General features: G+C 41.3%; 1 protein-coding gene across 1 annotated transcript; it reads right to left on the reverse strand.

Moving 5' to 3' along the window:
• Positions 1 to 6,223: 6,223 nt before the first annotated feature.
• On the reverse strand, positions 6,224 to 27,309 carry npy8ar (neuropeptide Y receptor Y8a). Its single transcript, XM_030065951.1, has 5 exons — positions 27,241 to 27,309; positions 8,456 to 9,100; positions 8,088 to 8,329; positions 6,979 to 7,125; positions 6,224 to 6,708 (listed from the first exon to the last, which is right to left on the reverse strand). The coding sequence occupies exons 2-5, from the start codon at positions 8,762 to 8,764 to the stop codon at positions 6,279 to 6,281; spliced, it is 1,128 nt and encodes a 375-aa protein (XP_029921811.1). The 5' UTR covers positions 8,765 to 9,100; positions 27,241 to 27,309; the 3' UTR covers positions 6,224 to 6,278.
• Positions 27,310 to 27,541: the final 232 nt, after the last annotated feature.

Here is a 27,541-nt window from a genome sequence, read left to right on the forward strand (position 1 = left end):
CAGCCAGATCTGTCAGTGTTTCTGATCTGTTCCGTGTCACGCGGCGACATCATTTGATAAACCCACTGTCATCTTTTATCACTCTAGCAACTTTGTGCTATCCCCTCTGATTCTCCTCTCATCTTGAAACTATTATACCATCAAAAGCGAAACCAAAGAGACATTATTATTCAGTAATTAATTAATGAATGGGACACCAGGGAGTTTTGCATCGCTAAACAAATAACGTCATCTGTTCAAATCTGTGAAACAGGCTTCACAATCAGTCATCTGCGGTGAGAACTGGATAAACAGCAAGTGTGCAAAACTCTTAAAGGGATGGTGAACTCAAATGTGCAATTTTTGTGAAAAAAGGTTTTATTGTCAATTCTGGGTACAGAAATTATGAAACTGTGAGTGTCTAAAGTCCATCTATGCAGAGAGAGGTCTGTCAGCTGTTTTTATTCTGACTCAAATGGGCAATTTTGCTGGGGATTGCAAAGTTACCTTCACATGTAAGAGTGTACGAAATCCAATCAGTGCACAATCTCAGTTTTTATTTCTCCCATCTCTGTTTGATTTACTCTTCAGGGGTACCTGTCAGTGTTGCCAAAGTGAAAACTTGCTAGAAGAGAAAAGTTGCTAGAAGTTTTCAGCCCCCTCCGGTGACTGTATTCTTCAAACGCAACTACTGACAAATCTAGTGACTTTCTCTGATCTTTGGGAAGATGTGTGTTCACACATTAACGCAACAGTGCATTCCACGCTATTCCACACCTGTTTTCTGTTAGGGGACCAGCATGAGTCTCCTTCCCCAGTCCCAGAGTATGGATCAGGCTGCATATTTTTGTTCAATCCCAACCCGAGACAGGAACTTAGTAACTGAGCCTGAGCCAAACCCGATGGGCATTCTTTTTTTTGTGTGTCCAAACCCAACCTGAGCCCGAGATTTTGCTTGTGCCCCATCACTAGATTGCATTTACTGCCTGAAATGGCCTGCAGGGTGCCTTCAGTGTCGTCACGTCAACTCCAGGATTACACAGGAAGTTGCAGAGAACCGACAGTAGCTCCACCATTTTTGCTTAAATAATGGCGATGTGACCAAACCCAACCTGAACTCGAACTTAATTTTAAAAATTTTGTCTGATGGGTCCCGACTGGTCCCAACGGGCCTGGTTCTGGTATCCACACTCTATCCCACAGCACCTATGTGGGTCAGTGTCATTAGGATGGCCACTTTCCAGAGAACAGCTGCTCATTCACACTGCCAGAGCCACAGAGGCACAAACGCATAGCACATACACAGTGTAATATTCGTTATAGCTGTTCACAAATTATGATTTTAAGTTAATAATATATTGTTAATCATACAGATTAGCCTGGTATACAAATTAGATGATGCCGCCAACTAGTGACTTCTAGTGACTTTTGGGACAGCCAGTAGCCTAGTGATTTTCCTTACACAGCCCTGCTGGAATGTATTACTGTAGAAAATGCAGTCCCTAAAACTCTGTGTTAATACAGTTATTGACTTTCAAGAGCACATCTCAGTGGATGATGAAGACAGTGCTCAGGAATACTAAACAAGAACATCTCTGTTTTTAACTGGGTTTACCATCCCTTTAACAACTAGGGCTATAGTTTAAATTGTATTCACCATGCCACAGAGGCATTAGTGAGTGTAACAGGGTTTCTCACAATGACAGGTAATTCAATCTATATGCAGTGACAGAACAGGAAGCCAGATTCCAGCCAGAGGCCAGGATTCAATCAACAGCACAGCCTGGGTCCTGTTCTCAAGTCAGTGAGCTGATTGTGGTTATCTCCCTCGTGCATGCGTTGCTGAGATGGCCGTCAGACAGGGTGCGACACACACACTCTCCGAACACATGCATTTGCATATATGCACAGCGACTTAAGCATGCTCGTATGCACACACTCACACATACACGTACACACATGCACAGAGCTAATTAGCTGATGGTAATTTTGCATGGAGGGGAAATTAACAGGCCACTAACACCAAAAGCAAAAAATTGATTAGTAATTCCAAACAACGCAAGCAAATGGCAAATCAACTTTGCATCATTAGCTGCCCTTGGAAACTGATTACACACCAAGATCATGTCACTGCTTCTCTGGGAAACACAAGTGTATGCTACCCAGTTACAAAACTAGCAAAACTTTATTTACTGACAGCAATAAAAATAACTTTGACCTTACAATCATTGTATATGTTATGTCAAGTTTCTTTTTTTTAATGACATGAGCTTTTCGCATCTTGGGCTCTGACAGTTTCTTCTGACATTACCACACCAGAGAGGCAGTATTGCACTGACCTGTTTCACACCCTCAAGCTCTGGGGTGATGCCTAAGGATTTTTTTTTTTTTTTTTTTTTTTTTAACATAATCTTAAGGGAATGGCATATTTTCTCAGAAGGACTCTGATGCTGGCACCTGGTCCTTGTATATAGTCTGGTCATGGACATTACCTTGCCCCTGGCTGTGTTCTCCCAGTCGTCAGTCTGCAAAAGCCTGCCAGCGACAGCCTTATGTCCAGCCTGCAATCCATCTGCTGCTGCAGCTCTCAGGAGGCCTCCATCATGGTCTTAGACAGACACTGGCGGACTCCAGAGGGGGGAGAGGAGAGGAGAGGAAGTGCCCCATTGTCTGCCCTTCACATGGGGAAAAAAAGATCAAATGCCATCTAGGGTGTCCCTTCATGCAATAAATAAATAATAATGATAAATTGTAAGAAAATGAGGTGCTCCTCTAGTGCCCCTCCAGTGGATAAAATGTGATGCAGTGCAGTAAAGGGAGTTCCTACATGGGTGAGAATGTGGAAAGTTTCTTAATGGATAAGCCTCCAGTGGAGAAAATGTGATGTGCTGCTGTAGGACAGGAGACCTTACAATGGGATAAATGTGAGGTTCCCAAGGTGTCTTTCTGATGAAGAAAACTCCTGAGGTGCCCTCTTAGATGCCCTTCTTACACCATGAGGTGTACTTGCAATGGGGAGAAAAAATACCACTGGAAAAAAAGAGATGCAGCGCTTGATAGTCTCTCATTCAAGGTGTCCTGTAGGGCAGGCTTTTCCAAAGTGAGGCTATGACAGCAGGCTAGGGCTGCCACCAAATTTTGATGTAATCTCTGCTGTAATCTGCACTGTCCCAGTTTTATTTTTCAAAGTAGCCTTTAGGTTAGTTGTTAAAACTCACATCCATTCCACCTGTACAGGTTTTTGGTGTTAGCCACTGCCTCTTTTCAATGTTCAGATATCAGAGGGCTCACACAGTCTGAGCTGTAACCCTGGCATCCTGCTACAATGTGGGATCTGGGAGGGAGGCAATACAGCAGACCTTCTTCAAGTTGTAAACTTTTACCAGTTCTGAATTACCAATGACAACACACTGCAAGTGCATTTATAGACAACTCTACCACATTTTTAGCCTAGATGCTTATCTAAGGAGCAAGCTTACTGAACAGGTACCTTGCCTAACTGATTCTGTGATAACCTCCATTTGGAAATCAAGTAAAATGCAAAAATCCTTCCCTAAGGCAATTATTTTAGAGTAATTTGCACAAAAGCCTATAGGACTTTAGGTTCGGTGTCAATTGCTTTTTCACTTCATTTTAGAGAGGCTTTAGTATTGAGCTCCCCTGTGGTTTAAGATGTCAAGGAGAGAGAGAAAACTTAAACAGATTCATAAGGAGCTGAGAAACACGGCCAGAGGCAGCTTGTCTTTGACAGGATGGCTCCAAAGCTGCAGCAGGAAGGCTGGAGATCAAGATAAAGGGATGTATGGCTGCAAGTCCTCTCACTGCAAGCTATGTACTGGCCTGTCTTGCAGAGCCTTAGTTTAGATTGTCACTGGGAGTTTGGTGCATATGCATATGTATCAGTAACTAAGTCAAGAACGCTCATTAAAAAGTGCCGGTAACATTTGAAGGCATTGCCTAGTTTTTATATTTGGGTTTTAAAATGGGAATAATAATAATAATAATAATAATAATAATAATAAAGCTGAACTATCATTTTAAATTGAAGAACAATCTATCTTGTTTGTGTGATGCTGAGGTGGATTAATTCCATTCAAGGCAAGAACGCCACTGGTAGCGCTGTGCTCTTTTGTAATACTGTTCTAACACAACATTATATACAGTACAATTATGTTCAGTTATTATGATACAAATACTGTTATTTGTTCCAGATTAAGACTATTTCATCATACATGATGCATCATAGCTTTCTGCGCACTGATGGGACCGCTTGTCATGCAGCAGGTGCTCTTTTCGCCCCCTAATCTTCAAACAGCCTGAGTCTGTCACTGCAGACAGATGTAGCGAGTGAGCTTGCCAATAACTTACATACTGACAGCCTTGTTTGAAAAGCCAATTTAGATACAGCTCCCACCCCCATGCCTTGTGTACTTCTGCTTGAGTTTGGCAGCATACTGGGAACCAGCAGTACTGGGAGGTGAACTGGTGGTCAATACCGTGATTAATGCTGACATGTAAAATGATTGTCTGACTGGGACCCAACACCATGTGATGGCTGCTAATTACAGCAGCGTTTCTGAGGGCATGCACTGCGGTAAAATAAATCACTCTCCATAGCAACACAAAATATATATCTGAAAGCTGTTATATTTCTGTGTCTTTCCCAGTATAGCCAATTTCACACATGAAGTCCACACTGTGCAGAGAGTCAGGCCCAGGCATTAGACAGAGTTGCGCTTTCACGCCTGGAGCACACAACAGGAGATTGTCTGTGTCAGACGTGTTCACACCAACAGGAACGACTTCGTCTGGTTTAGGCGAGGGGAGGCACCTGGGATTTTTGGGACACGGCGCTGTTTAAGAGTGAATTTATTGAATATTTTTGGAGTATCTGTTTTCAGCGTTGCACTTTTTAGGCGGGCCCTGCACACTCACAGCTGCACCCTAAATAGAGACCAGTGCTAATTGTCCTGCTCAGAGGATGGCTCATTTTGGTGTAAAAGAGGTTGTAGCTTGTCGTAGCTCATTGTATACCTTACTACAGTGGGACAGAGGTGTTGTTTATGTTTTAAGAATATTTCGCTTATGCGTCATTGGTCTGGGATGTTGGAATCTGTGAATATATTTCCAACTTTACCGAAATGTACGAGGGTAAAGTGTGCAAGAGGCAGGACACATACCCACTTGCTTGCTGTGCCTGCTGCAGACCTGTGCCTGCTCTCTTCACACATGGGCTCAGCCGCACATTTTGCACTCTTAGTGTAAGAGAGCTGGGAGGATAAAGTGCCGAGCAACTGATTTGTGAGATTTGTATTCACACATACAGCTCCTCTTGTTATTGGTATAACTTACGGTGTCCAGTGCATGTGTGAAAGGGGCTTTTTTTCTCTTCATTTCTGTCTTTGTCACTTAAAGCAGAGGTTCTCAATCCTTTCCAAGCTAGGACCCCCATGTAGAGGTACTTTTTTAATCTCCAGACCCACCAATTATTTTGTGTGGTGAAATAAAGCTGCCGAAAAAGACAAAAAGAAAAAAATAGTGAAGCTTTTAATGCACTTATGTTCATTGTCATGGTGACTCCTATATCTGCTCTACATTTACTGGTCTATTTGTTTGGCATTACATGTCCTTAAAATTTAGTAAATCCTGTGCCTTTACAATATGCCATCTTTTCCAGGAGAAGAACACAGAATCAGGTCCTTGACAGGCTACAAAACCATAATCAATATTTCATTCATCATGCCTTTTTGTTTCTGGATCCTTATCTTTTTTTTAAGTAGCATTTCAAGGCTACTACAATTTTCTAGTCATCATCACTTGTGCAGGCCATCGTGGCCAATGGTGCTTTAAGGGCTTAATGGATGAAGAAACTGTAACTGCACTGCATGATTTAAAAATTTCCATCCTTTATTACTGAGAAAACAATGCATTGATGTAGCCTTCCCATGACCCACCTGTCCCCATGCTGGGAACCGCCTGAGGGTCGGGACCCATAGTTTGAAAATGACTGACTTAGAGGATCTTGCTGTTCATCCTCAGCCACTACATCCCTTCCTGCTTCTGTCCAGTCAGCCCAAGTGAACAAAGCTTTTCTACTCTGGCAGCAAATTTACGGAAATTTAAGTAAAGTCACAACCACATTTGACTTACAGTATTTCTTTCTGCTGTAATGATAGCTCAGACAATTCTAACTGTGTGTGGTCTGTCTGTCACATCTAATGGCTATACACACCAGCCACTCGAAAGCAAATCACCTCTCAGCCACTTGTCAGCAGTATTTGGTGCTCTCTCAGTCTCTTTTAGCTACGTACTGCTGTGCCGGTCTCAGGTCTGGGTGAGGGAATGTACACAGATCCCATCCTGTTGAGGGAGGTGGCTTTAGTCATGGCCTCGCTGCCCACGGTGGAAAGAGGGAAGCTCTCGTAGCTTTCCGGAGGTCCGTTGCCACACTGGCAGCGCTGCAGCGTTGATTTTAGCTCCCTTTGGAAGTTACTGTTCAGGAAGCCATATACCACAGGGTTGATGCAGGTGGAAGCCATTGCTGTAAGGTGGCAGGCGGAGAAGACAGCATCATGTTGGCAGGCAGGTAGGGCCTGGTGGTGCCAGTCAAACAGTGTGTTGAAGACCGTGAGCGGCAGCCAGCAGAGAGCGAAAGCTGCCACTATAGCTGCCAGCATGGCGTTGATCCTCTGGGCTCCCCGAGTCATCCTGCTGCGCTCCAACATGTCCCTGCACGACACAGCAGGACTCCCATTGTCATACAGTCTACCATTAAATATCACACAAGCCCCACGGCAGCATCTCATAATTTACTGCAATAGATTTGGACCTTGTGCCTTCAGCTTGCATGATAATGTGTATTAACATTGGGCTCAAAATGTAGGCTTTGCATCATAATGTGGATGGCAATAACAATGTAGGATATATGAACTAAAGAAAAGCTTGTGATTTGAGTGAACTGTCCCCCTGACAAAATGACAAAAAGAACAGCGGTGAGACCTGCGTCGTCTCAGGCGTAGGAAGATCCTGAGGTAGCAGAGAAGCACCAGCAGCAGCGGCAGGCAGTACTGGAAGAGTAGCAGAGAGGTTGTATAGGCTAGACGATGCCTCTCGGAGGGCCACAGCTCCATGCAGATCAAATGGTCCCTGGAGCAAGACAAAGTGAGAGAGAAAGAGAATGTGTCGCTTGTGTCTGTCTGACTATAACCTGCCCTGGTGACTTGTGTGTCCCTGTGCTAGTCTTCACTTGTTTTGTGATCACTTTGTTGTACAGAAAAAAAAAAAAAGGTGAAGAAACACACACACACACACACACAGGCATAAAGATGCTCATAGGTGTACACGCACACACAAGTACGCACAAAGAGAGAACGAGAGAGAGAGAAATGTAAAAACTCATCCTTTTCCTCCCAACCTACCTACCACCATCCAAACAACCACAACCCCTTTGTTCTTTCTTCTTCTTCTTTACAACATTACAAAATAATTACTGTTACTTTTATCAAAACATGCACTTATCACTACACCAAAGAAAATACGAAAACAAAATTAATTAATTCTGTGATAAAACTTGCTTTTCAGTGTTTTTAACTATTTCGCTCTAACAATGGTTTGGAGATACTGAATGTGATGCAGTCATGCTAATAAAACTGAACTGAAATTGAACAGAATTGAACTGAGGTGAACTGAATTGAATTAAACTGAAAATTGAATAGATTGAGAGAGAGAGAGAGAGAGAGAGAGAGAGAGAGAGAGAGAGAGAAACAGAGACAGAGACAGAGAGAGAGAGAGAGAGAGCACGTAGTCTGGAGCAAAAGCTTTCACCCTGTATCCTCCGCCTCAGTGAGCGGACAATGTGGATGCTGATGTATTTGTGAGGCCAAAACAGCATGATGGTTTATCTGCGGATGGCCACCAGTCTGTGGTCATCCAGAGGGAGAATGAATGAAGCAACTACAGACGGAGAAAGACAACAGACAGACGAGGGCGAGAAGAAGTTAAAGGGGATACACATGCAGTGCAGGTGCACTCATAAAGACACACACACACACACACACACACACACACACACACACACACTAACTTGTGTCCTAGAGTTTATCCCTCACCTGAAGGGATTGGTAGGAAGGCTGATGTTCTGGAAAGGGACATTAGTAAGGATGTTGAAGGAGAGAAAGGGCAGGGAGATGAAGCAGGCAACAAGCCAAGTCAAGCCTACGGCCAGGTAGGAGTGGCCAGCAGCAGGGGACCAGCCGGTGGGATGGAGGATCAACTGGTGGCGCTCCAGAGCAATCAGCACCAAGGAGAAGATAGATACAGTCACTGACATGCACTGCACAAATGGAGTCACCTGACAGAGGCAGAAAAACAGAGAAACATAAGTGGTACCAACATCAACACTGCATCTAACATCTGTCTAAGTATCAAATATTCATGAGTGTGTGTGTGTGTGTGTGTGTGTTTCAATTCCACTGACCTTGCACAGAGCTTCTCCCAGCACCCAGTGGTCCATCAGCGTGTAGATAACAGTGACAGGCAGACACACCACACACATAAGGATGTCAGAGCATGAGAGGTTGGCAATCAGGATGTTGGTGACATTGTGCAGCTCCTGTTGCCGGGCGATGATGAACACCAGGCCTGCATTACCTAGCAACCCAATGGCTATAACAGTGCTGTATGCCACTATCAAAAACGTGGCCCCGCCCACAGATGGTGGGCACTGAGTACCCTCTGCCCAATCAGCGGCTTCCCAGCCACCGAGGAAACTGCTGTTATTGGACATTGCAGGGAGAGCAGGAGAGGGAAGGTGTGGTGAGGAAGAGTTGTGTCAGGGGTCGGGGTTCCAAAGCCAAACTTTACAGATTTGAGACGATCGGGTGAGGGAAACAAAAGAGAAACAGGAAACTGGGAGTAGGATTGCTGGTGATAGGTGTGTGTCTGTTAGGTTGTAGCTCTAAGGTATTGTGTGGAGAGGTGTTTTGTAAGGAGGATTCTTGGATGAGGATGTGGGGAAGATCTGGGCATGTGACCGAGGAGAGTTGAGGTTCAAATACAAATGTGCTCCTCTATTTCCTCCACAGTTGGCGTCCCATTGGATCAGCCTGGTATCAGCCCTTTCCTGTGAAAGACAGAAAAGATAACACTGAGAATATGAAAGACGGACAGGAAAAGAACTCTTATTGGAGGAGTGGAGAAATTGTTAAGCGGTGAAGAAGATGATGTACAATTAGTAACAACATGAGTATGAGATCTGCCTCCATCTGATTCCATACTTCTCTAGAATTATAAATGATAACAAGGATGTGGCCAGAATTCTTTTCTCTATAATTAGCAATCTGTTACATTCTCCAGTCATAATTACCAGTGGGCTTGCCACAACTGTTAAATGTGAAGAATTAAATTGCAGAGTTAAATTGCTGCATTATTCCAGGAAATTACACATATACGTCAGATCATAGCTATATCTGACACCACTAAAACTGATGATTCTCCTGCCTCCATATGTGAGCTTATGTTTTAGCTGTCTCTCTGATGCTGTCCTGGCAATTGTGAAACACAATCAGGTGTCTTCCCTAACTCTCATAAAATGGCTATGATCACGTCATTACTTAAGAAAAGGAGCCCAGATGCTTCCCTAATCAGTCTATAATGGCATATTTCCTATCTTCCATTTCTTTACAAGATCCTTGAAAAAGTTCTACATAGGTACCTGCATAATTATTTAATGACTAACCATACTTGACATTTACCAATCTGGGTTTCATGCTATCAAAGCACTGAAATGGCAGTGGTTAAAGTAACTGACTTGAGATTAAATACTGATGCTGGCATGACCTCTGTTCTTGTTCTGTCGGTGTATTTGACACAGTTGATCACAACATCCTGCTTCATAGACTTCAAACTTGACCTTGGCCTGTCTGGTGCTCTTTACATTAGTTCTGATCTTATCTTAAAGGCAGAGACTTCTTTGTGTCTTTTGGTAACTGCAGCTCTGAGAAAATTGATATAGTTTGTGGTGTCCCACAGGAATCAATTTTCGGGCCTCTCTTGTTTAATACAAATGTGCTTCCTCTTGGTGATGTTATATGTAGACATGATGTATGCTACAACAATCATTCACTTGATACACAACTCTATTTTTCATTGAGTCCTGCTGACTGGAATCAGGTGAGCTTCCTGACTGACTGCATTAAGGAAATTGTGGATGTCCAGTAACTTTCTTACGTTAAACAACTCCAAAATACTTGCTTTGGTCCCTAAAACACATAGATGGAATCTATCTTTGAATCAATGTCTTTGAAAAGTAATTAGTGTGTCAGGAATCTTGGGGTGATCATGGATGCTGACTTCACCTTCCAAGCAAACAACACTATTAGAACTTCCATTTATCACTTAAAATTCTAAGGTTAAACATTTTCTCTTGCAGTCTGATGCTGAGATATTGATGCACACCTTTATCCCAAGCAGGATAAATTATTGTAATGCTCTTTTCTCTGACCTCCCTGAAAAGACAATGAAACAGCCCCAACCCATACTTTCTTTTCCCAGTCGGTAGGCCTATTAAAACACTGCACTGGCTACCAGTGCAGTGTTGATATTGAGATCTTTGATATTGAGAGTTGATATTGAGATCTTTCTGCGTATTTACAAAGCTCTAAATTGCCTTGTACCACCTTATCCCCAATATGCTGACAACTTATGAGTCATCTTCAACATCCAGGTCAACCATCTTCTTGCCAAGAGAACAGGAGCTGAGACAGCTGCCTTCAGTCATTATGCCACCAGTCTTTCATAACTCTCATACATTTTCTCCAAAACTTTTACCCAAATTTTTAAATTTTGATTGGAAACTGGCTAAGGTTAAGGGGCTTCACAGCTCATCCAGTAGTTATTTTTATGTGTATTTTTTATGTATGTATGCCTTAGCCACTTATGTATGTAAGTCTTAGCCTAATACTTTCCCCTGCACTTTTATCAAATTCTACATATATGTATATGTGTATGTATATATAAATGCACATATACACTGCAACACTTGACAGCTACACAGGTGTGTATCTTTATGTCTGTTTGTATCTAAATGTACATGCATTTTTTCCTCCTTTTTTTCTTCTATTTTTAACTGTTCCTCTGGAGAGCACATTAAGATGTATTCTGAAGATGAAATGTGCTATTCAAATAAAATTTGACTGACTGATGTCCATGGACATGAAACTATGTAGAGAAATGATTAAAAAGGGAAGAGGGTTATACTGAAATGCAGAAGTTACAAAAAGGAGTGTTGATAAATATCTCCCCATCTTCCACTGTCTTTGTCCTCAATTACTTCCATTTTGGCATACATCTGTCCTTCCTCCTTGCTCACAATTTGGCTTGACTTCTTTTCTGCATTTCTCTAACTGCACTGTTTTATTTCCTTTTCTTTTGCCGCTAATCTTCCTCTGCAATACAGAGATCGTGACAGGAAAGTATGGTAGCAAATCACATTGTGCTGCATAACCTCATACACCACCCCTGGGTTAATGGCCTGATTCCCTTCACCAGGGACAGAATCAACATTAGTAGATCCTATGATGAGATTAAGTAAGCAGAGAGAAATAGCTTATCTATTGTGTGTGTGTGTGTGTGTGTGTGTGTGTGTTTCCTGTGTCTGCCTGATTAGCACAGGTCGAGTGTTGGGTTTTCAACAGCATGTTGTTTCAACAAACATCAGAAACCATCCCTGAGAGGCCACTTATTTCAGAGATATGGAGCATTCACGTTGTGCAGCGGATCGCAGCAACCAGATCAAGCAGATAAAAGCGTTCCCAGGTTGAGGGCAGGGAAGCCTAAAACCTTGAGCCTGGCTGCACAACCAGCCCTCTAAAAACTACACCGTTTCTCCAAGACACACATTCTTCCAAACTAACAGTATACATACGATTTATGCTTGTTCACGTGTGCGCCAAAGAAGAGGCAAACACGTGAAAGGATTTTGCACTTTAGGCGGATGCTCAGGGAATTATAATAACACAAAACAAAATATGCAAATGGTACCATAAAATAGTTGTTTCTTTTTCTAATTATGTATCAGCCAACTTATCATTTTCATATTTTTCTCATGTCTCTGCTGGATACTGCAATTGAAATTCTGTGCAATCTCAAAAGTTGCTACTTAAGCACAGTTGACATTGTTTTTTTTTTGTTTTTTTTAAATACTTGAAGGCTTATGCCAGCTAGCTTCTCTTGCATATCACTACTTCTTATCCAACTGGCACAACACTCATCCATTAACCACCACATTTATCAAACCCTCACATGTATATATATATATATATATATATATATATATTAGCATAATATACATGCATCTACAAACAGCTGACAGTCATCCATTCACTTCCCTTTCATGCAACCACGCTGTATCTCCAACTCCGACTTTTTTCATCCTCTGACAGTTTTTATGGGCCCTGAGGGACCAAGCCGCCAAAGAATGAGACAGACTCACAGGTGTTGTTGCACATCTACACTGACTCACTTGCACCATCCACCCGCTTATTATAACACCCTCACAGCTCACTCTCGCCTCTCTTTCTCTCTCACACATGCATGGATACACACAAAATCACACTTTATCTTTTTTTTTTCCTTTTCTCATGGCATTTACCTGAAGGAGAGTTCAGCCATGCCATTCACTCAGCCACGCCGACAATCTTGCAAGTGATAAAACACACCCTACAGTAAAACCACACCAGTGACATTCACTACCATGTTTCTCGATGTCTATTTGTGAACAAGAGGTTGTCTCATTGGCAGTAACCTCCTCTGTGATCGCCTGTTTCCGAGTCATGTTATGCAGAAACTAAAGACACTACAGAGAGCAAGCATGGCTATGATGCTCGACACTAACCTCTTTCACTCCCTCGGGTATTATTAGTGCTCTCTTCCAAATGTCTCTGAAGATAATCATCACTATGCAGCTGGAAAGACAAACATCTGCCCTATTACTGATCTCCTTTGGAAAATCCAGTCTTTCCTGTGCCTGCAACTCATTTCAGTCGCTGCCACAAGTACAACATTTAGATGCAATTACATGGACCGACTTGCAGGGGCAACAACTGAAAAAGGACAGCATTCCCCCCAAAATGCTTAATTTCTAATAGCACTGACAGAAGGAGCCCAGACCACTATCTTAACAACCGGAGGAAAGAAACTTGCTCCTGTCCAAAAGTAGTAAATAGCATTGTTAATGAGACATTTGAAAGGGATTTTAAAAGCTGAATTTTTGAAGACAACCTGAATGTTGCTTGTGCATTTGCATGCAAACCAACTGATCCAGTGGGTTGAGGGTGAATCTGGTTAATCACCTCGGCAATATTAAAATGGAGTGCACTTCTTTAGTCCACCATTTTTCCAGCTTCCAAGTGATGCAGCCTTTGAATATACATGAGCAAACTTATAATCCCACATTGGAGCTTTGAAGACAGTATTTTGACTGTAAAGCTGTAGACAAATACATCTGAATTTTAATTAATGAAAATGTTCCACTGAATAACAAGAGCAGGAATCACTTTCATTCTGTGGTCTACTTTTATTAAAGTGCAACCTCTCCCATCTAGCATCAAACCATACTGCATTAAAAAAAAAAAAAAAAAAAAAAAAAAAACAGAAGTCAATGCAGCTATATTTCGCATATTTTGTTGTTATATAAAACTGGCAAAAACATTCTTTTTTTTAATATATGTGTTTAAAATGCATAGATATTGAGATGTAAACTGTTTAAATATGAAACTGGGATTGTTATTTGTTTAAACACATACACTACATTACTAGATAATCTTAAATATGAAAATTCAACTTGTTCTCATGACAGCAAGCATGTTGTTGGAGCACATCCAGTAGCTACAGTAGGCAAGAATTGTAAAACATAATGACTTCCCAGAAATTTTAAGAGGGACACAAATTTGGTCCATTTTTAATTAAGTCATTTTATAGCTTGAGTTGAAATGGCATGATAGGAATTCGTTGATAAGTTCCAAACTTATCAACTTCAAAAGCAAGCGGTATGCATAACACTAAATAAAATGCAATTTGTTTGATCACAGCCATAGACAAAATACATCTAGTCATACAGCAAAATTATGCACAACAATTAAGTAATTTAGATCCTTGTAAGTCAACCTTGTAAAATTTACTTTTAGCATTTTATCAGTTTATGCAGCCCCACTGGGCTCTGAAAGTCCTAACTCACCGGCAAGAAGTGTTTGCTTTTATTATTTACCAAAATGGAATACGATAGACCCTTTTCACAGCAACCATTTGGACAAGAAATGCCAGGTAAACATGGGCGTTACTAAGGACATTAAGTAATGTTCTGTTCCAGTTATGTGTAGCCGGTCCTGCCAGTGAGCCAGCATGAACAATAGCAGGACCCTGGCTTTGTTAGAGCTCTGTTAGGTTAATGCAGCAGAAACATGGTGGTGGAAATATTTAGGTATGTGGCTGTTTCACCTCAGGGTCACCTGTACATTGACCAAAGAACTCTATCTTGCAGAGACATACTGTCCCTTCTGGCTAAAGCTGTGTGGAGGATTCATTTTCCAGCAGGATAATGATATGTCAGGATATGTCAGGCCTATTTCAGGTCCAAGAAAGAAAAAAGGAGAGCTGACCTGCATGGCTTTCTCTCTGCAGTAACCAGACCTCAACCTCACTGAACATCTCTGGGAGCATTTGAAAAGGGAAAAGGTGAAACATACTCTAACATCTCAAGACGGTCTCTGAGATGCTTTAAAAGAGAGACAGAAAAAGGTGGATTCTCTACTTCTGCTAAAAAAAAATATTGTAGATTTGATGGCGGAGTGCAAGTTGTGATTAAGGTAAACAGTAGATGTACCAAAGAAGAAATGCTGACTTTCAGTACACAGTACAAAATGTGCTTCAATGTTTTTGATATATGGCGAAACAAAATATAGTATTGGACTAGTACTGGACACATTTGGACCACACCATATAGTTAAAGTTCAATCATAGACTTGTTTACTACTATGATGTATATATTTTGCATACTGTCAGCATCCCATGCTCACATAAACCTGTAAACCTGTTACATCTCTTTATGTGCTTTAAAAAAAAAAAAACAAAAAAAAAAAAAAACAATGTTAAAGACACATACCAGTGATTTTGCATGTTTGGTCTATAAAATCTAGTTTCTGCTAATCTTGTCCCAAAGCAAGCAGTCATATTTTACAACTCCAATATCATTTTTCCTCCCTTTTATCCAGCCATGGGTTTCCATTCATTCCACTACGATATGAAAATGAACTTCCAGAGACTTTAATCTTTCTTCACACCAGTAGTCCATCACTGTAATAAACTCCCTCCCTCCCACTCCCTCCCACTTCCCTGTGTTGCTTCAGACCCTCCAGAGGCAGTTTCCACCTCCAGCACTGGTCACCTGTACTGAGTCCATTTCTTCAACCTTTTCATCCAACCCACTTGCCAGATGAAAATGTTGACGTGTTACGCTTCCACAAACCAACACACTGAAATGTCAACTTTTCTGAACCAAAAACACGTTGCATATCAACATTTTGACTTATAGCTAGTGAGGTGGAGCCTGCCTCAATGTCAGTGCTTTGAGGGCAATTTCTCTTGCTTTCATGAGGTTACCACCGCATGAAGATAGTTCTTAGTGAGTGGAGTATAATCACCAAATCCTTTCAGCAAATTCTAGATTATTATGTTTTTTCAGCTGTGCGATAAAGTTGTCGTTCATCCTTCGCACTAGAGTCTCCTGATTTGAACAGAGCAACAGAGTATTTAGCACACCTTATTTGATATTTAACAAAAGGTCTCTCCTGTCATGAGGTGTTTCTGATTAATTGCACACGTAAATGTGAAAAAAAAATCAGCAGAGACATAAAAAACAACAAATTGAAAGAAGCTCCTTCAGCCTTTACAAATTTACATTGCACAAAGAAGCTATTAATTCTCCTCGGCGTTACTCAAAGCTAATAGATGGGATCATCACAAGTCTTTGCTGAAAGGTCTAAGATATATGTTAATTACCACACACAGCATAATTGAATCATAGTCTGATATCCTCCTACCTCTTATTTATTATTATTATTATTATTATTATTTTAAACCAGATGTTATGTTCGACTTCAGAGTGCCTGGCACAGCAGCAAATGCAGGTTTTCACGTAAAACATAAATCATAACTCTTTTGGCAGGTAACGTCACAATGAGACTGCTCCACTTTTCAGTGATCTGTTTTGTTCCAGTTGGTCTTGGTCCAAGTTGAAACTAAACAACAAAAAGATGCTGAGAGGACTCTGTGTTTTGTCATTAGGAAGTGAGAGAGGGAGATGATTTATATGTTCTTTAAACCTCAGAAGCTGGGCTCAAATGCCATGCATAAATGAAACATGTATTCCATACTGTATTCCCTTTTTTATGGGATTTCATCCTACATCCTCTTTCCATCAAAAGAGATTATGATAAAGGAGTCTAGCTGTATTACAGTAAAGAAGACAGAATTAGAACAAGTTAAAAATTAATACTGAATCACATATGAAGAAATGTTATACAAAGGACTCTACTGTATATCCACGGAAACAAATCACTATCTTAGGTTCATCATTAAATACGTGTAAAATGTGGAGGATCCAATCAAAAGAAGGGGTACCAGTTTCTTAACAAATGGTTTAAGTTGTTCAAGTTTTTTAAGCTATTCAGGCTTTTCCCTTTGAGGTATTACGTGGGGCATTACCATTTAAAGCTCTGTAAGTTTTGAATGTTGTCGTCACTATGTACATTTATGTGAATAAACTCTGAGATTAAGGCCATGGTATGTGATAATATTTTGTGGTTAAAGTAGGGTTTTCTGGCTGTGGAGATATAAATAACTTAAATGTTTTTCAGTGTGGAACTGGGACATCCGGATAGTAGCGCTATTTAATCTATTTTGGATTAAACTACAGCATGGTTTGCTTTGAATATGCAAGTTATGAGAAGAGGGCAAGTGCCTAATCGGGATATCTCTGAAGCGGAGATTTGCTCTTTTGGAAGTTGCCTTGATCTAAGTTGGCAGTGGCAGAAATGTTGTGACCAAATTTGAATTGCATGAACACAAGGGTACATCTGGCTATTACTTAAAGCCACACTAAGCCGATTTCTGACCACTAGAGGGAGAGCTCAGTCAGCCATGCACCTGGTTTCATGGTGACTTAAAGTTAAGGCAAAAAAAACACATTTTTGGGATGGAAATGAGGGTTACATTTCATTCTCATGAGATTTTTGTTGGATTACTTGCATTATTTTGTCTCTGACCTCCAATTTGACAATGAGGTAAAGCGGCAGACTTTCAGTTACAAGGTAAGCTGTTTCGAATGAACTTTTTATGTCAAAACAGTGCAGTAACAGAGGCACTTATATGACTGATCTGAAATCTGGATATGTTTATCTGCAGAATATGCGATTTCAAAGACACAGAAAGAAGACGAAGATGTGAGGGAGGTGAAGTGGGACGGGGAGAGCACTGGTTTTACACTATAGTGGGAGGAGTGGGCGGAGCAGCATTCCACAATGGAATTTGACAAAGAGAGAAAAGAGGTGAAAAACAGCAACAACATTATGTCGAGTGATTCGGTGTTGGTTTATGTAATTAGGGGTACAAAAGTCTCCATAAAGCACGTGTTAGTTTCAGGATTGCTGCTATGCTCTGAAATCACTTAGTGCAGCTTTAAGACATATCACTGGGCTCTCTTTAACTACTTTGCTTTGACTTTGTGTTAATGCTATCTTGCAAATATGCCTGCAGATTCTTGTGTTTTATTATTGACTCCACCATCTTTGTCTCGTTGCCAGACAAGAAATGTTAAGAGCAGCGGTTACTGAGCGTGAAGTGATCCCTCAGGTTCGGTGTCCATTACGTTACTTTCCAGCTTCAGGCAGAAAAACGTGACACAATGAATATGGAGCCTGAAGGGATGAAAGAGTCGTTCTGGCAAAAATAGAAGGCAAGGAGAAATGCAAGGTCGAAGCAGCATGGAGAATTGTAAAAATCTGTGTGTGTGTCTGTCCGTGCTTGTCACATTGATTAAGATGGCATATTCACACTTGTTCCCCTGATTGAATTTGATTATCTGTCATTTTTACTTGCACTGGACAGACTATGTACTTGAATATGAAACACGATAACACACACACACACACACACATATATAATATACATATATATAGGCTTTATACAGCTGCTAGACAGACTAACAAGGACAACTAATGCACACATCAGACAAAAACCACCTTGCTGCATTATGTAAATTGTCAGAGTGTCAAATAGCAAAGGTATAGCCGTTTATAGTGAGACACATTGACTTTAATAGCAGTGGCGCCAACGTCTGGCACCAGTGCAATATTGGAACTCTGTCCCTATGATATATTGACCCTTTCTTCTTTACACATTCCTCAAGCACAGCGAGTGCACATTAAACACCAATGCCTCTACAATGCTATAAATCTGCACCTGAATTCCTTTTCATGAACTATGGAGCCAGATTTGAATTATTAGATGTCTGATATTTGCTCATCCTGTTTAGAATTTTAATTTCAGGTAGTTACAGTATGTTAAATATATAGAAATATAAATATTTAAATAAATAATAGATGAAATAATGAAATTTGTGGCTTGACTGGGAGAAGGAAGCAAGTTTTAGAGCACTGAATTTACACTTGGTGTAGGTGAACAAATCACATTTGAATGAGGTTCTTTCATATTCACAAAGTCTAATGCCACATATCAATCAACCAATGAATGAATCAATCAATCAATAAATCAATCGATCAAACAGTCAATCAAATTTACAACGACAGAACCAGGGTCTGCTATGACACCATGCAAAAAAGCACAGAGGAATGTGAGATCTTATGGTTTCTGAAGTACACACTCTCTCTCTCTCTCTCTCTCCCTCTCTCTCTCCTCTCTCGCCTCCTCTTACATAATCCCACACAGCAGAAGACAGGCTGCTGGAGATCAAAAAGATACTCGTCAACAACCTCATCCTCTGTGGTTACAACAATCCCCCCCCTCCTCTGATGCCACTTCAAAGTTGTCCAATTCACTGTCCTATTTGAATAAAATCCCTCGGCAGTCAAATTTGATCTCAAAATGTATCCGTGACATTAATCACACAAAAAGAAGTACATTATCAAGCCAATCTTATCAAGTGACAAATTCCACATTAAGACTGAGAGCAATGCCAAGAGTGATGTTGTAGAAAACCGAAATGACAAAATAATTGCATCATTCATCTAAAATATCGAAGCATTTCAATCCAATTTATGTGACACTTTCATTATAAAATCATTAAGTCTGACAAGCTTGAACATTAAGCAAAATAATTCTGCCTTAATCCTCTTTCATTTAATTATTGTTTTGTTTTGGATGAAAGGGGATGGTAAGGGTACTTTTTACATTGCTAGAAAGCAGCTGTAAACTACTGATCTGTGGCCAATTCCACCAACTGTTGAGAGATTAACATATTTAGTATGTAAATGGACCCGTGCGGCTTTGCTGGAAGCACACTTTTTTTTTTTTTTTTTTTTTTTTTTTCTGGAGGGCTCTGTCAAATTCTGTGCTTTTTGTTACCTTAAGAGCATGGCTTTTATGTCAGATCTTGTGTTCATTTAAATGGCTGGGGGAGTTTTCATTAATCAAAGGAGACAAGTTTGTGATCCTTGTCTAGGCAGGTAATTTCAGAGTAGTTTCAAATGATGATATGATAGGCTAAATGACGGCCAGTGGCTTCCTGCTTTGACTAAAGAAGAGGTGGTATGATTAATGACTTCTATTCTGCCCCATATTCAACTAAGAAGTACCATGTTGTGTTATCAGCTCTGGCAGAGATAGCTCACAGGAAAGTTATCTTCTTGCATTTCTCATGAACATCCATCCTGAAGGTTTATGAGCCCTTGGAAATCTCTGACAGATCTTGCAGAGCCGGACAAAGGGGAGCAGGTTACTGTAATGCCAGCAGGGCCAAGGCCAGTTCAGCCGCTCATCCCACAGACAGGAGCTCTTTCTGGGATGATAGACCGCCTCTAGCCAACCCTGTCAAGGAATCAGCAGCCCTCATGTGCCCCATGCACCCTGATATAATCCTATTTTAACTACCAAGTACATGGGGATGTGGGGGGATAAAGAAAGAGAGACAGGGAGTATACAGTAATCCTTTGTAAAACTCTCATATTGTCACCAGTCCTGCCATCCACAGCTAATTTACAGGGTATTAAGTCTGAGCCACAGGTAAAAGGGCACAGTCTATTTGTGTGCATACACAGATAAAATATAGGCATGGATGGATGGATAGATAGATACATTTATAGATATATAGATAGATAGATAAACAATTGCATGAGCCTTATCTGCATTTCCATATCTCCTGGGTCCATACCATGGCTGATGGCATTCATAGTGACTTTTGTTTATTAATGCAATAGGCAAATTGATAAGAGCGTGACAGATTACAAGAAATCCTCTTTCAGTTTCAGTGAAAGGATAGTCCAGCTTTATATTAATGATTAGTGGAGAATGGGAGGTGTGGTCTCCTTGAAAGGAAAAGGGTGCACGCCAAAGCAGCCAAACGTGCCAAGTCCGAGCATCAAACACAGAATTGGACTCAGTCTTCGAAACAAAGTAAACGCAGCCTGACAGCCCTCGTCTCTCTCTCTCTGTCTCTCTCTGTCTCTCTCTCTCTCTCTCTCTCTAGCTACTGTGATGTTGTTGAGTGTACATAGCTCTGTCTATCTGTCTATTGCTAAAACAGTAATCCAGCTCAGTAATTTTCTCTAATGATTATTTTCATTGTGGATTAATGTGATGATTATTTTACAATTACCAGACCCAAAAGTGATGTCTTTCCTTTGCTCCTTTACTCTGACTAGCAGCCAAAATAAAACTCAGAGTAAGCTAAGATGTGATAAGATGATTCAGGTGAGTGATGGCTCAGAGTGTCTGGCTCTACTTGCCTTTTTCTTTGGACATCTGAGCCTGCATCTGGACAGGAGCACCTGAAATGCCTGGCTCAGGGGGTGGCAGCCATCTGGGGCCACTTTATCTGCCATTTCAGTCAGGCTAGCCAAGTAAAAAGGAGTCACATCTTGATGCTGTTCACCTACGATTTTCCCACATGTTTTAGGATTGGAATTAGTTTTATAAAGATAACACTGGAAAAAAGTGAGCAAATGTGGTCATCTTAGTGAAGCTGTAGTCTGCAAATGTTTGCCCCCTCACTAACTGATTAATCAGCTAATCATTAACAGACTCAAAGATATCAGGAGGTAAAAACCCACCAAATCTAATCCCACCCCCTTTTTTATTTGGAGAATCCAGTTTACCAAATTCATTGTTGACCCACACACAAAGCTAAGACTACTTTTTCATGGCCCTCCCTTTAGGCTTATTAACACCCATGACCTTCCACTTGTCAAGACTAGATCAAAATAGTACAGCCTGGATACATATATAATGTGATGCTGTGTTGTTGCTGCCAACCATTATCTGACCTTTATTTAAGCTCAATTTCACCTTAATATTTAAATGACAGAGATATAGGGCCCTATCTTGTGCCACCCGCTATCCGCTGCCACGACCCGCTACCCGCAAATTGCGGATTTAGGAGCTTCCGCTATCCCTAAACGGTATCTTGCGCCACCCGCTACCCGCTATCCTTATGCCGACTGCATCATTTGCGCCTGGAGGTGCGTCGTGGGCGTGTTTCATGCGCTATCCCTAAAGTTGCTATCTTGCGCACACACTTTAGGGAAAGCGGATAGCGGGTGGTCCTGACCACCCGCTATCCGCTTTCCCTAAAGTTTGGTCTGTTAGGAGAGCGCGCCCAGGCGGCTTCAATGCGCGCCCCGACGGAGCCTCACCACGCACACGGTCAGACTGATACCGGGACGCCGCCGGAATGGACTGAGTATATTACTCATATAGACTGTTTAGAGGAAAGACTGTTTTAATTGGACACTTACCCCAGCACGTTTTATTGTTTTATCATAAGCCAGCAGCTGTGCTATATTTTTATTATTATTTTAATATTTTATTTGCCCAATCTACCTTGTCAATAAATTAGTTTACACATAGTTCCACCTCTGCCTCTTGTGTGTGTGTGGTGTGTGACCCGGGGATTTTACTCAATCAGTACAACCTTGTGACACGTCCACTTGGACGCATAGCTCCATCTCCCGAATTAACTCGCCTATAATATAATATATAATATGTATATAAAGCCACCTTGCTTAGCCTCAGTATAAGCCCTGAGAAAATCTACCTCCCTCTCTCCATCGCGGGTTTAGGATTTAGGATTTAGGATAGCGCATCCTGCCCTTAAAGGCAATGGCACCTGGCACACTGATTGGTTTAACTGGCGTAACGCCCAAAACACGCCTATACATAATATAGCGGGTAGCGGAGGTGTTTTGCGGATAGCGGGAGGTGCACAAGATAGCAATTTTACGGGGGAACGCCTCTTCCTAAATCCTAAATCCGCAAATAGCGGGTTTAGGGAGTCTGGCGCAAGATAGGGCCCATAGGGCCCTATCTTGTGCCACCTGCTATCCGCTGCCACTACCCGCTACCCGCAAATTGCGGATTTAGGAGCTTCCGCTATCCCTAAACGGTATCTTGCGCCACCCGCTACCCGCTATCCGTTATGCCGACTGCATCATTTGCGCCTGGAGGTGCGTCGTGGGCGTGTTTCATGCGCTATCCCTAAAGTTGCTATCTTGCGCACACACTTTAGGGATAGCGGATAGCGGGTGGTCCTGACCACCCGCTATCCGCTTTCCCTAAAGTGTGGGCTGTTACGAGAGCGCGCCCAGGCGGCTTCAATGCGCGCCCCGACGGAGCCTCGCCACACACACGGTCGGACTGATACCGGGACGCCGCCGGAATGGACTGAGTATATTACTCATATAGACTGTTTAGAGGAAAGACTGTTTTAATTGGACACTTACGCCAGCACGTTTTATTGTTTTATCATAAGCCAGCAGCTGTGCTATATTTTTATTATTATTTTAATATTTTATTTGCCCAATCTACCTTGTCAATAAATTAGTTTACACAGAGTTCCCCCTCTGCCTCTTGTGTGTGGTGTGACCCGGGGATTTTACTCAATCAGTACAACCTTGTGACACGTCCACTTGGACACATGTGGCTCCACCTCCCGAATTAACTCGCCTATAATATAATATATAATATGTATATAAAGCCACCTTGCTTTAGGCTCACTAGAAACCCTCTCTCCATCGCGGGTTTAGGATTTAGGATTTAGGATAGCGCATCCTGCCCTTAAAGGCAACGGCACCTGGCACACTGATTGGTTTAACTGGCGTAACCCCCAAAACACGCCTATACATAATATAGCGGGTAGCGGAGGTGTTTTGCGGATAGCGGGAGGTGCACAAGATAGCAATTTTACGGGGGAACGCCTCTTCCTAAATCCTAAATGCGCAAATAGCGGGTTTAGGGAGTCTGGCGCAAGATAGGGCCCAAAGTGTTTATCTTTGCACAAACACAGTAGTTTTATGTAATACGGCATAGCATGGGGGAAAATCCTCTTGATAGTATTTTGCAATATTCCAGTGTAACTTGGTATGACTGAACTGGAACTCACAACTGTCAATATTGGAGATTTTTGCATATATTTCAGCTCTTGATATTGGTATATTGAGTGCATTGTGTTCAAAACAGGACAAGTTGAACACTAAGGGCGGCGAAGGAACAATTTTACCTGATTAACAACAGTGACATTGCATTAAAAAAAAAAACTGAAAATTGAGCTTTACCATGAAATTTTGTCAATTAAAAAATGTCTGGCTCCTTCGCATCATTGAACAAACAGGCACATGACTCATGCTGACTCATTCTGAATTTCTTATCAATTTACTTTGTCCCATTTTCACCCTTCATTCAGCTCAGTGTCCCTTGATGGATTTTACATTGCTGTGCAGTAGAGTACCATAACACAGTTCTCTGTCTACATGGTGATGCTCTGAATCAAAACATGTTTTTGATGTTTTTCAAGAGTACAGTACAGTCTTTTAGCCATCAGGGGCAGTGCTGAGTACTCTCTAAACAGAATATGATAAATGGCAGTCAAAGGGTCTAAATGCTATAAAACGATCACCACATTGTATTTCAAAATTTTTTTCAGTACAGGGTCTATCACTGTTATAGTTACAAAGCAAATATTTATAATGAAGACAACAAACATGAAACTGATGGTAGTAAAATGATGTCAATTTCAGATTACTACTTGTTTTGTTGACTGGCTGCATAACCAGAGTGGGGAAAGACATTTTTGCTCCAGGTTTCATTCAGTTTCAGCGCTCTACGTCTCCCCCTAGAGGTGGCCTCGCATGTACACTATCTCTGATCTGACATATTAAGTGTAGTTTTACATTTTAGGCTTTGGATTTCTAGGCTGTAAAAGACTAAGGGACCTTTCTCTTGTTCATAAAATCATCATTCATTAACATTCAATGACCTTGTAGCTACAATCAGCAGCCACTGGGAATCAGTGATATTGCCTGGTCATTTAACACTATACACAATAATGTTCATCATACTTATTTGCTCCTAGGCATCTAAATTGCAAACACAGACGTCACGTTAAGAGGCACATTAACAGAATTGTCTGCTCAAACTGTAATTAAATGTCAGCCGCCTTGTGATTTGAGGTTATACGCACAGTAACAATGGGACCCAAATTTGGATGTGATTAGCACTCTACATAAAGAATGAGGTTTGCTGAGTCAATAGACTTGAACTGCAGAATTGAATGCTCTCTACGAGTTGCAGAGCTGCCTGATATTGCGGAGAAAATAGACACATTCCCTTTCCGTTGTTGCAGCATAGACGGCATTGCTATCCATAATTGCAAGCAATTTTTTTGACAGCTTTTACCTTGGGTAGAAAAATGTAGTGTAGCCAAAACATTCATTCATATGATCCAAAAGACCTTTAGAAAAGGAGCAGGCGGTGGTTGTGCTGCAGGAAGGACACTGCAAGGAAACAAAAACTCTTCAACTATTTAAAAAACTGTAGTAAAACTGTAGTAGGAGTTGTAGCAGAACTGTAGTAGAAAGTCATGGTCACTTTGAATTCCACAGGTCTTCACAAAGCCTGAAGTGTCTTCAGAAATATTTGGCACACCTTCCAAATAATCTATTTTATCTTGCAAAATCACTTAATCTGAGGTGAACCTCCATATCACCATATTCTTATCACTTTCAGTAAATCTGTTTGATTTACCACACTGGCTGCTTTGATAAACAGAAATCGTTATTGATTTTGCCTGTATTGGTACATTTCCGAGTTGGGCGACCATGTCTCATAAATATTATGTTCACATACCGCTAAACAGCATTCTTTATAATGTTCAGGGGTAAATGTACGTTGTCGTGGAATACTTTCAAATATGTTTCTACATATCTTGTGTATCATGTCAGGTGGCATTTTAGACAGTTTCGTTACTTTAGCCACCAAAATTACATGGTTAAGTTTAGGGAAAGGTTTGGTTTACGCATAAAAACCATTTAGTTATGGTAACATAATGTAATATAATGTAAGTTGTGCGACAGACAAATATAACTGTTGTTTCACACTGGACTTGAACGCAGGTCATCTGGGTAAAAGTTGGTTGTTTGACCCATGTGCCACCTAAACTTCCTCCTAAATGGAGCTCAGTCCAACGGTTTACAAATGTACTTGTGATACATTACAAACATAATCCGCAAGAAAATACACTCCCCTCAAAACATTCTAATGCTTGAGAATGCAGTTTAGTTGTATGAAAGTGTAATTTTTAGGAGAAAGAGATTGGTTGGGACTTCTCAACTATTTGGTCCAAACAGTCTGAGCTTTCATTGTTGTAACTCAAAAGCTACTGATCGCTCAGAGTGAATTATGAATTGTGATACAAATTTTGACCTGAGAAGAGCTATGGCAGCATTTTAACGATGGCAATCTCCAGCCCTGACCAAATATTGTGTATTCATGTTTGTTTGTTTATTTACTTTGAAGAATGAAAGTAAAAAATTGTCTCTGAAACTATTTTTTTTTCTCACAACCTTCACTCATAGAAGACATAGAAGAATGACAGCACCTGCCTCTGTCTCATGCACACACACACACACACGGGTATGTAAATACACAAAGGCTGTCTATTATTGATCCATTCACAGGAACAACCACCAGGACATAGCATGATTAGAAATTATATGAGCACATTATCAGCATTGATAAGACCAGCCACACACACACACACACACACACACAGTCCTCACTGAAAACAGACTGCATGTCTCACTTTTTCATATATTTGTCCAAAATTCTTCCAAAAACAGTCAAAACTGACCTGACATCCAACACACTCTGCTTTTCTTTTTCAGATTCCATTTGAAGAACAAGTCTGGCTTGACAGATGAGGTTTCTCGCGAAACAAGCCGTGAAACTAGATTGCGAGTCGGGAATCACTGAGACAGAAGCAACCAGAAACACAGTGACCATAGAGCTGCCTCCATGTCTGCCTCCATCCTAATTACTCCTTTGCCTAAAGCCTTATCTAATAACCTGCGTGAAGGCCAATTAAAGAGCCAATTAACCAATCACATCTACAGCTGCACTTAACATCAGAGACATCACTCACAGCACTGAGGTTAAACTGGAGACTGAGGTGTTCAGGTGAGATATGATCGCCTGGCTTGGACAGTGACATTCAGCATGAGGGCTTTAATAAGTAAATGGAGAGACTGCACAAAACAACACATAATGTATTAAAACAAGAGCCCATCTATTTATTTATCTGTCTGTCTGTCTGCTAACTTAAAAGGCTATAGTTTTGAGATGCACACCTTTCAGTGACAGGTTAGGCAATTCTTCACACAATTTAAACTATTTTGTTTTACATAACAATGTAATTGCTCATAAAAATTGTAAATGGTCATCTTTAAAAGTTCACCTTCCTGTCCAAGCCCTCATTCTGAGAAGCAAGTCTGTCCTATCAGCCAGCCAGCCTCTCTATGCCTCTATCTACTGACATCCATCGAATTTCTGACTCGGTAAATTGGGCTTTGCTCTGACATCTGGAGCTTGTCGTCGCTCTTTAACATCCGTGAATTAAAAAAATCGGACGGACTTGAAAGCATCAGAGGGAAAACACGGCGTTAGTCGGAAAAAGGGGCTGTGGAGACACGGAGGTCCACTCACCTGCTCGGGATGTCGGTGTTGTGTCTGCGTCGGGGGAGGACGGCCGTCTGTGTGTGCGGTGGTTTCGCCTGCGCGGGGAGGTATGTGCGCCTGGCAGCGGCTCTATATAACTGCGAGGGAAGCGGCAGGGGGGCGGCAGGTCTGCGGAGGGGAGGGGTTGTGCAATTTTGTGTCGGGAGGGGAGCAATTGCGCAGTATTGTGCTCCGGAGAATGAAGAGGAGAATTTATTTAAAGTCTTCATTCATCCCCCAGAGCCGTCCTTAGACATTTGGGAGACTTGGGCAAAAAACAAATAAAAAA

This window comes from Myripristis murdjan, chromosome 12 (genome assembly GCF_902150065.1).
Source record: "Myripristis murdjan chromosome 12, fMyrMur1.1, whole genome shotgun sequence".
NCBI classification, from domain to species: Eukaryota; Metazoa; Chordata; class Actinopteri; order Holocentriformes; family Holocentridae; genus Myripristis; species Myripristis murdjan.

Excerpts from the sequence above, each read along its gene's own strand:
- npy8ar (XM_030065951.1), bottom strand. The coding sequence starts at position 8,764 with ATGTCCAATAACAGCAGTTTCCTCGGTGGCTGGGAAGCCGCTGATTGG. Across the intron at positions 7,126-8,087 it reads CTTCCTACCAATCCCTTCAG|GGACCATTTGATCTGCATGG; the intron begins GTGAGGGATAAA and ends GTCTTGCTCCAG. Across the intron at positions 6,709-6,978 it reads CTACGCCTGAGACGACGCAG|GGACATGTTGGAGCGCAGCA; the intron begins GTCTCACCGCTG and ends TGTGTCGTGCAG.